General features: G+C 41.2%; 1 protein-coding gene across 1 annotated transcript in view; it reads right to left on the reverse strand.

The window, feature by feature from the left end:
- Positions 1 to 14,369, reverse strand: part of alk (ALK receptor tyrosine kinase) — a 491,937-nt gene that overhangs the window by 58,924 nt on the left and 418,644 nt on the right. Inside the window, exons 7-10 of the mRNA XM_050061749.1 lie at positions 8,719 to 8,853; positions 7,918 to 8,021; positions 4,739 to 4,911; positions 1,398 to 1,492 (exon numbers count right to left, since the gene is read on the reverse strand). Of these exons, the coding sequence (XP_049917706.1) occupies positions 1,398 to 1,492; positions 4,739 to 4,911; positions 7,918 to 8,021; positions 8,719 to 8,853 (507 nt within the window). The remainder of the gene's footprint in view (positions 1 to 1,397; positions 1,493 to 4,738; positions 4,912 to 7,917; positions 8,022 to 8,718; positions 8,854 to 14,369) is intronic.

Genomic DNA, 14,369 nt, shown 5'->3' on the forward strand with positions numbered 1-14,369 from the left:
CCCCGTTAAAGGGTTTTTTGGGGGGAGTTTTTCCTTATCCGCTGCGAGGGTCATAAGGACAGAGGGATGTCGTATGCTGTAAAGCCCTGTGAGGCAAATTGTGATTTGTGATATTGGGCTTTATAAATAAAATTGATTGATTGATTGATTGATGGTTACCATCTCTAGTCCACACCTAGTAGTCGCTACCCAGAGGGAAGTGGGAATAGTTTGGATCAACATGCAAGACTAACCACCGGCTCTGATCATCAATGGTTGACTGTTTCTGTGTTATCTTACTTTCAGCTTAGTCAACCAGTCTAAGTTTAAACTTCCATTTAAACGTCAGGGGAATTAGTCATCAGGAAGTCGTGAGGATGACCTTCTCACCGTAGAAAAAAAGTATTTTATAATCTACCCTTCATCACAATGCATCAAGTGGAAGCAAGAAAAAGTCAGACTGCGTCAGAGGGTGACCCCGTGACCCTGCCTCTTGAGTCAAATTTTTAGCCAGGGTGTAGTCAGTTAACACTGCTTTATTTTAACACTGTTCCAGTTGTCAGAGCTATACACAGGTACAACATTATTATTCCTCTCACAGCTCAAACAGGTTCCTCTGGATAGGCAGAGATGGAGGGAGGCGGTGAACTCCTAACCTTTCATTCTCCTGATGCCAGACTCGGTTGTCATCTTACTCCTGTTTTTATTCTCATAAACCATCTGAATTATAACACAAAAATATGTGGAAAGGTGATGTGAGGCTTGACCTTTATAAGCCTGCACTACATTGGAACATACTGTAAGCCCTTATCAATCAGCAAGCCATATTATGGCAGATTTGAACTGTTCTGACATTTCAAGACACATAAAAGGTTCTGAAAGAAAGTGTGCTAAAAGAATGTAAGATTATATATCATTTCCATAAAGTTTTGTCAATGTATCTCCATGCAAAGCTGCAGGAGATCTTTAATAGGGATATCATTTCTAAGGGAGTAATAGATGTGCAAAGGACTTGGTAGAGATTTTATTTTAATAGTCTTCACTGAGAACTGCAAAAAGTTCTCCGTACTGTATTATGGCTATGTCAAGGGATTTGAAATGAATAAATCATGGATAAGTGAGGCCTTGATGAATGCTCCAAAATGTACAAAACTGCCACTCGAATCTTATCTCTGCAAAACATGAACACAGGGCAGACCTGTATTGATTATTAATTTAATTGCTTCGGTCACTTTGAATGTTTACTGAAGTCTCTCTCGAGTCCGTAAAAAGAATTTACACCTTTCACCGCAATTCCCCCTTTTGTGCTTGTCATGATCAATCAATCAGGCTATCAGTCAAACAATTCCATTAAATCAACCAAGGTCTGATGGAGTAAGAGTGGGAAAAGAAAGACTCAACATTTTTTCAGTACTCACATGCCAGGAAGCAGTCCATACTGAAAGAGATGTTGTCAATAGAGATGGCTGAACCGGGTCCAGGTCCATCTTCTGTGCTGAACTGCAGCCAAAACCTACGGAGGGACAGAGGTGTTTTAACTACCTCACAAGCTGTGAATGGTTGGATAGCTTCTGACTGAAAGGATGTGAAGAAGAATTTATAGTGCTTTAAGAAGAATGTCATTGAGTTTTGGCTTTGGAGGGTGTGTATTGTACGCCTTATGACAGCTCTGTCTGCACTGTTAGGAATTGTTGGCTCTTTCAGCACATACAGAAAAACGGTTAAATTTCCTGAGGGATGAAACATATTGTTGGGTTCCAAATCCAATACATTCATGCACAAAATAATTCAAGCGGGGAAGGTTACACAAACATGACTTCTGCATTCAAAACCTTGGAAGGGAATAGTGTAGCATTTTGGGAAATGTTTGCCTTCTTGCTGAGAGTTACATCTGTGTATTGATACCACCCTGTCTGTACGGTAAATATGAAGCTACAGCCAGCAGCACGTTAGCTTAGCTTATTAGGGAGAGTGAAAATGGCAGGTAATAGCTAGTCTGGCACTGCCTGATGATAACAAAATCCACCTGCCAGCTCCTCTAAACCTCACTAATTAACACATCTTCTTTTATTTGATTAGCTATGAAAATACGGAATTTCTCAAGTCTTAACGTTAAGCTAAGCTACCTGGCTGCTCACTCCAACTTCATATTTAGCATACTGATGAAAGAGTGGTGTTCATCTCCTCATCTCACTCTCAGGCAAGAGAGCAATTAGGATATTTTCTAAAGTTTCAAACCATTTCTTTACCTGGGACCTATTCTGCTTTTTTTCTGTCACATATATATAATTTACAATGTTGGATGTTTCGATTTATTGTTGCCAAAAATTCAAATTATGAGGTAAACATATGTAAAAGTAATCTCTGTAAGCAAAAACCTCAGGCTTCAGACCGTTTCTTCAAAGATTTTTTCCTACTTTAGAGACAAGCTGACTTCAGCCTGTGACAGATGTTCATCTGCTCCAGGCACACTACTGTAAGGATTTACATTGCGTACACTGCTACATGTAGCCACATGCTAATGTCAGGGAAACATGTAAACTTGGTTGCTGATGTTGTAAATTTCTCCACAACATCAGACCATATTCCTGCTGGAACATTTCCAGTTGTGTTTAAAAGCTTTTATTGTTGATTTGTAATGGTAGAAGTGTCGCTGTACACCGTCATTCCCTGGCTGCAAGTGCACTGCTACATGTAGCTTCATGCTAAAGTCACAGAAACCTCTCATTTTTGTTGCCAGTGTTTTTAATTTCTCCCCAATTTTGGATCATATTCCTGCTGGAGCATTTCCAGTTGTGAAGATTTTGGTTTAAAAGCTATCACTGGTGATTTTCATGGTAGAAAGTGCCACTATTCTTGGTTACAATAATTCCCTGGCTGCAATGATGGAGCAGAGACACCAAGATGTGGAGTACCCAGAAACAATGAATGGACCTTTTCGGGAGGGGGGCTTAAAAAGAACAACACGGTCTCACTCCAAAGTTGTTGAAAACAAATCGTTATTGTTTAATGGCGCCCGGCAGCATCAGGAGGCTACACAGCGGGACAGTAGGGCAGGCAGGAGAGGTGGCGGATGGGTCAAACAACCACCAACTTTCTGCCTGGAGGATGGAATTTGCTTCCTGTAAGATTGTAAAGCCAGACCCTGTTCGTTTTTTTCCTAAACACAACCCTGTACTTTTGTTGCTAAACCCAACCATATGAGAGTGTTGGCAAAACCTAACCACGCATGTCAATATGCGGTGTTGTACGGATGTAGTGCACAAGAGACTGTATACAAACTGTACATTTCCTGTGAAATGGAAGTGTATTTTGAAAACAGAAAATGCATGTAACAGACAGAAGTTGACACGGCGTCCCAGAATGTCGACAACCAACGCAACCAGGGTACGTTGCACATCATAAGTGGACGTGGAAAGTCCATGACCAAACGCCAAAATGTGACATGGGCGGAGTGAGAATGTGTTGAAGAGACAGGCTCTAAAACAAAACATTTCAGACAGTGGTGAACATAAGGTGTTCCAGCACAGAAAGTCTGAGGAAAATAAAAGTGTTTTTTTTAACATTAAAGCTTGTAAACATGTTGTAGCAGAAAACCTTAAATACAAGTGTGAACCTTAAATGAGCACAACCGACCCCTTTAAGTACTGTAGAGCTAATTAAATTTTTTCACTAAAGGATAATTGTTTTGTTATGGCAGAGTTTTATAAGCATCTCTTCATTTTGTTAACTGTTTTCAGTGATGTTCACAAGAGGTGATCAGGCTGCCCTCTATAGCTGTAACTGACAGTAACATAACCTCCAGTACATATGACTTCTAAATCCAACACTATCAGTCGTTCACATAGGAGGCTTGTATATGTCAATTTTAACATTTAACAAGTCAATATGTTGCTTAAACTTGATGGTAGTCGTACCATATCTCCATTCTTGCTGTCAGCCCCCAGGTTCTCCTACCAAAAAACACTGACATTCAGAGTCTACATATACTGTCTGTTACGTCCTGACTTTTGTCTGCACTTCAGGCTGTATTTCTGATTCTATTTAAGCTCTACAAAGGTCACTGCACAGAGACTGGCAGGTTCACCTCGTGGTTACGGACATGACATTCTAATTAAGAGCATGAGCACAGCTGACTACATAACCCAGGAATCAAAAATTAATCACTCTCAGGGGAGCAGGATTATCCAACCTCGAATGGCAAAGAAACCCCCAGTCAGGCAAACAGAGATGAAATGCCTTTTCTGGGGGTTCTCTTTTTTCTTGCTTTACTCTAGTTTGTTTTAATTTCTCTTTTTTTCAAAGGGGAAATCAAGGCCAAAGCTAATTGGAAGGCATATAGGGTGGGTTGAGGCATGTGTATTGATTTCTATTCTCTTTGCACGGAAAAGAGGAATAAAAAGAGAGGAGCGTATTTTGTTGAACTGCACACATGGCAGGTCCATAGCATAAGTCCCTATGGGATTTATTAATTTTGCAGGGATATAACATTTCCCGGAAAATGGAATGTAAATGTTGTAAATCTGCAATTACGAGAGGGGAAAAGAAGGAAGATGAGCTTCTTGGTTCTGTTTCATAAGACTTCCTTTCCTGCCGGAGCACTTAAGTATTTGTGTGAGCGTGTTGGAGGTTTGCAGATCATTTGTCTCCTCTTAAACACATCAAAGTGCCAGTTTGATGCTTTCAGACTGTCCAAACATGTTGCTTGATATAATTAAACTGCCTGTTGGGTGTTGAAACAGGTGAGTGTCTGTCGTACCAGTCTGCCAGCCCGTAAAGGGGAAGTATGACGAGTTTCCAGCCCCGTTCAGGTTTTGGCTCGCTGGCTGAATGCCACAGTCTGCGCTGTACCTCAGGGCCTGTATTGTTCTCAGCTATCCACACAGACAAAGACCCCCGCTGCAAGCCTCCAGAACACAGCCAGAATCGCACCTGTTGAAATAAGTTTCGAATGATCACTGCGATTAAATCAGAATTTAATATAATGCACTAAAAACAAAATAAGACAAAAATCACATCAAGGGTGTTGATTTTTTGAGGTACATGTTGAGAAAAAAAGACAGCATATAATATACCACAGCAACTTTAACTTCCTTTGAATATTTTCAAATTGAAGAAAACCATCCAAGTGTGTTATCAGTGAAGGAAGGGATGCACTTAAATTGCATTGAGCTCAATCAGCAACAGCCATCTGTTCGGTTCTAATTATTCTAAGATTAATAGAATTCAACCAGGATCATGATTTGGGTTATTTTGCTATCTGCACTGCTCCTGCATGCTCCAGCACAAATCAATCTCATTTCACTCTTTCCAGGAGGGACATGGTGGGTGTAAACCTGCTTCAAATTAAACAACACACAGGCCGTAGCAGGAATTAAATAGTAAAAGGAAGTCTGACTCTAAAGCTTGCTAACAAGCAAGGGGATGTGACCATGTCCCTCTACAGCATTTCACTGGAGCCAAGAACATAATTCTTGCTTCAACATTTAAGTGGAACAGATGCTGGCTTTAGCCTGATGAACAGTAAACGTACATGCGACACTACCCAGACAACTGAATTCAATGCTTCTCATGTCGAGTGCTTGCACTGTGCTTGTCGACAGCAGGTTGTGGTCCTTATCGTAAACCACGGGACCACATGGTGACCGTTTAAACATCAAGATTACAGGCACTGCACAGCGCGTGCTGGGCACGACATGAAAGTGAACGTGGGCTGTAGCTAATACCCAAAACTAATATCCCCAACATAGTTGTCCAAGAGCGGAGAGGCTAGATTGAACAGCAGCGGTTCAGTGTAGAGAGAAGGATTTAGGGTGTTAATCTGGAATCATGGCTAATCTTTGGCGGTGTGCCAACAAGCTGGAGGCAAAGTCTGCGATGGTGCAGTGCTGCCTCCACTGCTGTCCACAAATATCAGACACTTTAATTCACACCTGAGAAGCAGCAAACTTCACCTCTTATATTTTTATCTTCTCTTTTCCTGTTTTTCTCTCTGTCTTACTTGCAGTCAGTTCCTTTGTGTGTTTCACTCATGGAGACTAACTTTATTTCCCCCTCAGTCCCTCTTATTATCTTGTTTTCCGACCTTCTGACCTTTCCTTCACCTTCTCACCTCCATCCTTCCCTTCTGTGTCAGCTTCGCTCACCTCCAATCACACCATGCCTCTGAATGTTTTACGTACACATGCAGAGGGCCAAAGGTCGCTGTGCTGAGTCATATTGAAATAACTAAAATAACTCTAAATGCTGGATGCAACAGCATCAATCAAGACTTCGAGTACACAACTCCTCCTCCCACTGGAGACCTGCTCTATGAGCTTCATGATCTAAATAATGCATAACTCTAATATTTTCACAACTAGGTCAGCAGATACAATCTGCGATTGACGAGGTCAGCCTCTGTGTCTGTTAGGATCTCTCAGGAAATGCAGATGGCACAGTGTTAACCTGCTGTCTTGGCACATTATCATTTGATTATTGAGCTGTTTTTCTGAGAGCAATTAACATATCAAATGATTCAGTAAGTAATTCATTAGGTTTTCTACTCCTGCAGCAGCAACAACAAAAACTGTTAGTGAAAAACACTGCTGAAAAATGAAACTAAATGGCATTCTATGCCATATCTGCTCTTTTTTTTTTACACTCTAAATGTCAACACATAGCCCACGGTACATTTCAAATGTGTTAATGATCTCAGTGTTTTTTTAATATGAGCTGTCATATGGCAAGTGACCAATTACTCTGAGCAAGTGTCTGTGTTTATTCCTGGTGACCAGTGGAGCACAAAGCAGAGAAATCTAAAGCTTGGCGGTTGCTGTCGTGCCTACTTGCCGAGGACGGTCGCTGTTCGGGGAAGAGGAGCCAACAGTCAACTGGGCACACACACAGAGGTATTCATATTTTATGTAAGAAAATATTTATGCTGTTACATTCATAGTTGAAGTAGCGTGGTGTGCATGGGACTGTAGTGAGAGTGATGATCTGCATCTAAAGAGCTTGGAGAGTGCTTTCCAAAACCAGGAACAAACATGCTAAAGCGTAATGCTGGGTTCACACTGGACGTGTAGTCACTTCAAAGCAAGCAGCTGCATGCTTCCTGTAGGTGCCGATATTAACAGGTTGGGCTGTTCACACTGGAGATGCTGCGGCCCTGAGCTCCATTGATGGCTCACGATCTGCAGCAAATCTGGTCTATTTTGTCCATGAGCTGTGAGCAAATGTGGCAAGAAAAACAATCTACCATGAACAATATAGAGGATATATCATATATAATATAAATGATCCGATTCTTATAAAGCATAAAATATGCATCGCGCGCGCGCGTGTGCGCACACACACACACACACACACACACACACACACACACACACACATAGACATACACAAACAGAGCTCTCCGTGTGTTTAGAAAAGAGCAGAAGAGCAGAAAAGCTTGCTGACCGGCGCAGAGAAATGGCTTTTGGTGTGAGCAGCTAGACGACTTCTTGCTTCACAGTTGGCACACCAGGGCAGCCTGCGTCCAGCGTGAACACGGTGTAAGGAGTTGATTGAACAGTATGTCTACCTCCTCTAACGTAAGCTGTAAACGACAGCATAACTTGCTCACTAACTTACTGTCAGTGTTATTTCCAGAGGCAAGGAGCATGTCATCAGCAAGTCGGTATTATTATTTTAGGGTTACAGTTTAAAAATATGACTGTTCAGAACTGGAACATTCACTGTGTGAAAGCCAAGGCGCTAATAATCAGAGTGGCAAATCTGGCACGATATCATTGAAAACTGCATATGTGCTGCCTTGTGAAAACAGACAGCTTGACAGACGTAGTAACAGGAGCTGAGGGGGGATGGGGCAGAGATCTGATAGTGTGTTTGTATGTGAGTGTCAGAGAGTGAAGATTATAGTTTCCCTGCGGAGAAAACACACTATACTTTGCTCACCGTGCATGGGGAGTTTCTTAGAGGAGGGGGGAAGAGAGGACTTCTCAGTATTGCAGAGCTACGCTGGCCTTTGGTCTGACCTCCTTCCACACTGAATGTCGCACCTTCAACACACAAACACACACATTAAAGCCAAAGAAGAAAGGAATATGAAACTGACAATGCAGATGGAGGTTTTGAAATGTGATTGGAGCCATAGTAAGCTGTTGGCATATTTGATCAGTCCTCCCGTTGCTATATTTGATGTATAGCTGATCTGACTGAAGGTTTGTCGAATGAATTCTCAAAGAACGTCAGAGAAAGTAAGTAAGTAAGTAAGTAGTAAGTATATAAAATCACCAAATATGGTTTAAAATTACAGTCTTCCATTTATAGTCTCATCACACTACCTCTGAAACGTCTGTAAATAGTTGAGAACAAAAACAAGCCTCAGCAAACCAAGGCTTTAAATCCTCATCGAGAGACACACTCGAGTCACTGCACTGACGATGAACTGCAGATGTAGGACTCAGAGTCTACATGCTGGAGCTTTTACACCCAGTGGGATTCTATTTGTAGCGGTGCACTGAGCTCTGAACAAGACAACACGTCTGTGTCTGACACATCAGAGATTTTGGTTATGTCTCTACATTTACAAACTGTTAGACTCAAATATTCAAGATCGTGGCTTAAAATCTGCCTCTTTGAAGTCCATTTTAATGAGGCATTAACATCACTGTAAACACATTTTGAAGGGCATGCAAGTGTCATCATCTGATTGGAATAGTGCTCGTGATGTTGTAAGTGATGTGTGTAAGCAACCTGATGATGGGCAGCTCTGTCTAGTAGCCTTGGCTGGCGACTGGAGTCTTCTCCAGGAGGCACCACGGCCCGTTATTGACTGCCAGCTGCACTCGCCCTCCTCAAAAGAGCAGTAGCTGCCATTGAGAAAGTGGCCTGGAGAGAGACAGGAGAGAGAATACATCAGGGGAGGAGAGGAGGAGATGATAAGGAGGGGTTGGTGGGCCATATAATGAGTGGACAGGCCCGGCAGGTGGGTGAAAGAGGAGAGAATGGAGTGAACGCTGACAGCCAAAGTGCCAAGGAGAAAAGGGACAGGGGTGGGGTGGTTGGGCTGGGGATCAAGGAGTTGAGCGACAGTGAAGGCAAAGAGGTTGAGAAGAGAGAGGCACGCAGGAGGGTGCAGACTAATGGCTCACAGGACTCAGTGTGTTGGTGGAAATTAGGGTGGAGGTGTTCTGGAGGGGGGGGGGGGGGGGACCCTCAGAGTGACTCTAGAAACAGAAGCAGAAAATGGAAAAGGCCTGAAGTGTCCAGAGGGAGAGATAGGGAAGAGTAGAGGAAGAAGGAAGAGGGTCTGAGGGGAAATGAGAAAGCTGAGGTGGTGACATGATGCGTTTTGGGGGGTGGCAATCAACTTGAAATCACTTCACAGAATGACACGAGCCTCGGATGCATTTCCGGCACTGACTACAATTTACAATGTTAAGTCTGTACAGCAGCAGCAACACAGGGAACACGGTTGATTGGATTGTGTAGTGGATAAAACTCATGCTTGTGTAATCACGAAGAGATAGGCATGTCTGTCTCCTTATTTCTATAAGAGTCTTCATGGAAAAAGTGCACCCTTCTTGATTTGCAAACAAGGTCTTTCCTTTAATGTTTGGTTTAGGAACTGACATGAAAAAATCAAATACAACTTAGGTAGTGCAAATATTGAAACACCCACTACTTTACCAAAGGCACATTTTTTGATTGAATTTTTCACTTTCAGGACTATTTTCCGGTCCATCTGCTCGTACAGATAACAGAGCTGTATATATGTACAGGACTCTACATCAGTTTCAATTTTTAAACTTAAATCACTAAATCCTTATGAGGTTGCTGAAATGACAACACTGAAAATACCTGCCGTATAAATAAATCACATAGTGAGGATTATTTAGGAGTGCCACTTGCTTATTACAGTGCTGAAGATCAAATGAAAGAAACATACTGTAGGTTGCTTGGATTACATTGTTAGGGAATAAGATAAATTGTAGGGATGCATGATGTTGTATTTTTTTGTCGATATTTGATATGCTGATTAATAAAAACTTATCTAGCTGATAACTGATACTGGTATAGATATATCCACTTTTTTCACCAGCTAATTTTAGTGATCATCAAGTCTCTTCTGTAGTGGAATTAAAATCAGATTATGTGTGCATACTCTTAACATGATGGCCCACCAGCAGTTGGAGACATGAAATACAATGCTTTTAGATGAAAGTAATACTCATTAATTGTTCAAAATAAGAAAAAGCATGCTTGCCAATATTGGCTGATATCAGTGAAATGCCGATTTTATTGTGCTTCCTTAATAAGTGGAGATGCATCCATCAATTGGCTGGTGACAAGTATCGATTCAGCTTGATCAGCCATGAAGGTGACCAGCCTGTTAGTCTCAGCTATAGTAGATCACATGCCGATTACATTTACGTTCATTCTCGTCAGGATTGTTCACATCGCAAACAGCAGCACAGATAGTGACTGACTAGTCAAAGCCGCTGCAATCCATTCTCAAAAGTTATAATTCATTCTCATGCATTCTGCACACTGTTTGAAAGCTTCTTTACTGTATGAAGCTTGCAGACTGGGGTATACCACCCAAATTTGTGTTAATCATGGAGCAGATAAATAGCTCAATTGTTGCATAGCAAAGCTAATGCTTACTGTTTTCTGTAAGAGCATGGGAGATGCTTAAACACATAGGCTAGGTTGCACCAACAAAAATTAATAAATCCTAAGATTAGCACTAATTAGAGTTTAGTAAAACTAGGTTGTAAATGAGTAAATCCAGATTCAAAAGTAAGCTTCAGTTGTTGCACCACTGAAAATTAGACTTGGTTTAGTAAAGCCAAGTTGTGTGTCATATCAAAATTAAAACAATAAATAAATTAACAAAAAAAAAAATAAGTACATAAATTATCAGCATGCTGTCAGCTCCTACTGACTATAAAAGAGTGGTGGTGGTGGTGGTGGTGGGGTGTTAACTGTTTTAACGGCTCCTTTTCCATGACAACAAATGTTATATTGTTGCTAGCTAGCTAAAAACTTAAAAGGTGGCTTGGCAGAGAGGCTCAAATGTTTTTCTTCTTTGAGAAAAACTTATTTACCAAACTAATGGAACAATATTGCCAAATAGCGTTGGTGGTAGAGCTGCGTTTCTGTCACCACCATGTTTGACAGGTGGCCCTTAATCTTAATCTATTTTGAGAGTGAAAACTAAACTGAGATTTAAATGTATTTTTCCTTTATTTTAGGCGAGTTTTTAAGTTTGATGCAACAGAACAGAAGAATTTAAACTTAAACAGGTTTAAAAGTAAATCCTTTCGGGTACAATTCAGGTTTAGCTTCTTAGCCTGGGAGGTATAACATAGCATTTATTTTCACTCATATTTTTGTGGATGCTTGACGAAACGCTCATCTTTGCTATCATATAGCCTATGAAGTTTCCAATGACTTTGAAGAAAAGTTTCAAATATGTTTGCTGATAGTTCTTAAAAAGAAAGAAAACTGGAATCAGAACTGGCAGAGAAGTCGTTAAAAAGATCAAAGTCGGCCAAAAAATTACAATCAATGCATCTCTAAGAATAAGGCATAAACGTTTCTCTTTACCTTGCATACCTGCTCTCACTTCTGCTGTTGAATTGTGGATTTAGGTGTTGCTGAATGTTTAAAAGTCATATCAGACTTTAAACTTGCCTTGATAGTGTTATCACTGAGGTGGGTCTGAGTTCCATTTCAGTGTTTGAAAGTTTTCACCTCAAGTTTGCTTTATGTTCCTTTTATCCCGAGCTACTGTCTGTGAGTGCCCATTATCTATAAGAATCTCTAAGTGCCCTGATAACAGTGTGCTTTTTGAAAATGGCACCATTCAGATAATGGAAGTGAAACTGGCCTGAGCAGAGATCATAAAGCAGGTATTCTCCAGGAAGAAAAGCGGGGAAAAATGCTTTCTTTATCAATGACACTAGTATTAGAATGTCTTTTTTTATTATACAAAAGGCTTTAACAGGTTTCACAGACCCAATGTCATGAATCTGACACCATTTCATTTTAGTTTTAAAGTATTAGAATGACAGGCACCAAAAATGAAGTTCTTATGTGAGTTTTTTTTAGCAAATACAACAGGGCTGTTCAATTACAAATTCAAATGGGCCAGATATTAAAACTAGAAAATGTTGGGGTGTCGGTGGCTTAGTGGGTAGAGCAGGTGGCCCATGTACAAGGCTGTTGCCGCAGCGGCCCAGGTTCGAATCCAGCCTGTGGCCCTTTGCTGCATGTCATCCCCCTTCTCTCTCTCCCCCTTTCACACTTACCTGTCCTGTGCATTAAAGGCAAAATGCCCACAAAAATATCTTAAAGAAAATAGAAAATGTTAATGGGCCACATTTTCAGAACAGATTGAAATATGGCTTTCTACATGCTGAACATATGTATAGATAAAGTATTGGCTTTTTACTAGTGAAGGTTTTATTGCACTTGCTCACAGTAACAAGCGCAGTTGTCGCCAACTATGGTAATTTTGAAGGTATGCTTCCTCCATCTGCACTGCGGCCTCTCTGCTGTTGTTTGACTTCACTTTGTTGTGTTCATGTGTTTGTGTGTGTGTCTGAGTGTGTGTGTGCTGTGAGGAGGAGGTCAGAACTGACAGAGAGCAGGAGAGAGGCTACAGCATGATGATAAATGAAACCAAAACTTTATAAAGTAACGATAAGAGCTGATTACGGCGGAGCTTATTATTACTGCGGTCTTGATTAAATTTGCCTCGGGCCATTTGATACGGGGTCTCCGTCCCAATCCTTGCCTGGGCCACTCAGAGGTTGCTTCTGGGCTGCATTTGGCCCGCGGGCTGCTAATTGAATAGGCCTGAAATACAAGCTTCTCTGGACTTTTTTGGTAATAAGTAAATTTCATGTTTTTCTGTGTCCTGTGATATTATGAGTCACTCTCCGTGTTACATAAACCAGTTAGTGCCACTTTGATGTTACTCATGAAAAGCACGGAGATCCAAAGTCACATCATATGACAGTTGCTCATGACATGAATAAAGAAGTCTGTGAAGATGTCACTTCGGACACATCAGCATGTGTTGCATCACACTTTTGCTACCCGTGCTATCATTCATAACTGTGTGCCATCCGTCTAGTTTTGCCATTTTCCAAATGGATTCAACCTGAAATACTTTAATCTAATGAGGTGTGAATAAGGCTGACATTACAGTGTCATTACTTTTTTATGAAAACTGACATGAGCATTAGTTGGTCTTTATGAATGTCAAGTAGAGTGTCATTCAGTTAATTATGTCACTTCAGCACTTTGTCGACATTGCTCTACCTGTGTCTGTCATGACAACTTGACAAGTGGACACAGTCTATAAAAACATGTCATACCAGGCTTCATACTGTATCATAAAGTGTGATTACACCCTTATGGTGTGTCATGAACGATTTTCTTTACCTGGTGAAATGTGTTAGAGTTTGTAAAGATCTAATAAAAACATATTACACTGTCAAAAGTGTGTTTTAACACTGGAATTATTACAGCCTCCATTGCAGGCCTGTCTTGAAAAAATACACTGGCGCACATGTGGTGTATGTTTTCCACATCAGCCAAAGAAGAACTGGGTAGTCAGCATGAGCAGTAACAGCTACCATAGATAAATGGACAAAGGAAGCCATCACACCACTGGTCTCACTGTGTAGTGATCTTTGGGGAAAGCAATGATCTGTTGTCACTGATGGCGCTCCAAGAAAAACAAAAGAATCCTGCACATGACTGCTTGAGATTCCTGCATGCATCCACCTTTGATGCAAGCAGCATTTCTCTGTAGTTGCAGGGAAACTGTAACATTGGAACGCAGTGGGGTGTCTGCAGAATTGAGACCGACTAAGATCAACTGGAGAAAGCTGTGACTCTCAAAGAGCGGAGGATGTGTTTGTGCATAATGACACAGGGGTAGGATGGCGAGGGGGTTCCGCGGGGACTTGTTTTCCTTATACGTCAGGAATCTTTGTGATTGACACAAGCAAAGTTTGTTCCTCCTGCGTCTCTTTACTTTTTTTTTCCTGTTAATGAGTCGTGGCACATCTTATGAAGGATTTAAATAGATCAAATCAGATGAAGATAACTTGTGGATAGATCATAGAGAATAGGGTATCAGAGAGGGAACACTGTGATTTGTGGGGGAGAGGATAATTGTGACAAGTGATGGAGATGTTAATGGAACAAATACAGAGCCTAAGGTACAGCAGTAGATGGCTGGTGACAGTGAGAGGAAAGGGACATATGTAAGCATCAAGGTGGACTGGTGTGGATTGTCGGTCCTCGTCCTTAATCAGAAACGATAAAGGTTATTTCTAATTTAAGAACAGACTGAGCGACGGAGAGAGAGATTCAAAGCAATC

Source organism: Epinephelus moara, chromosome 14 (genome assembly GCF_006386435.1).
Source record: "Epinephelus moara isolate mb chromosome 14, YSFRI_EMoa_1.0, whole genome shotgun sequence".
In the NCBI taxonomy this organism is placed as follows: Eukaryota; Metazoa; Chordata; class Actinopteri; order Perciformes; family Serranidae; genus Epinephelus; species Epinephelus moara.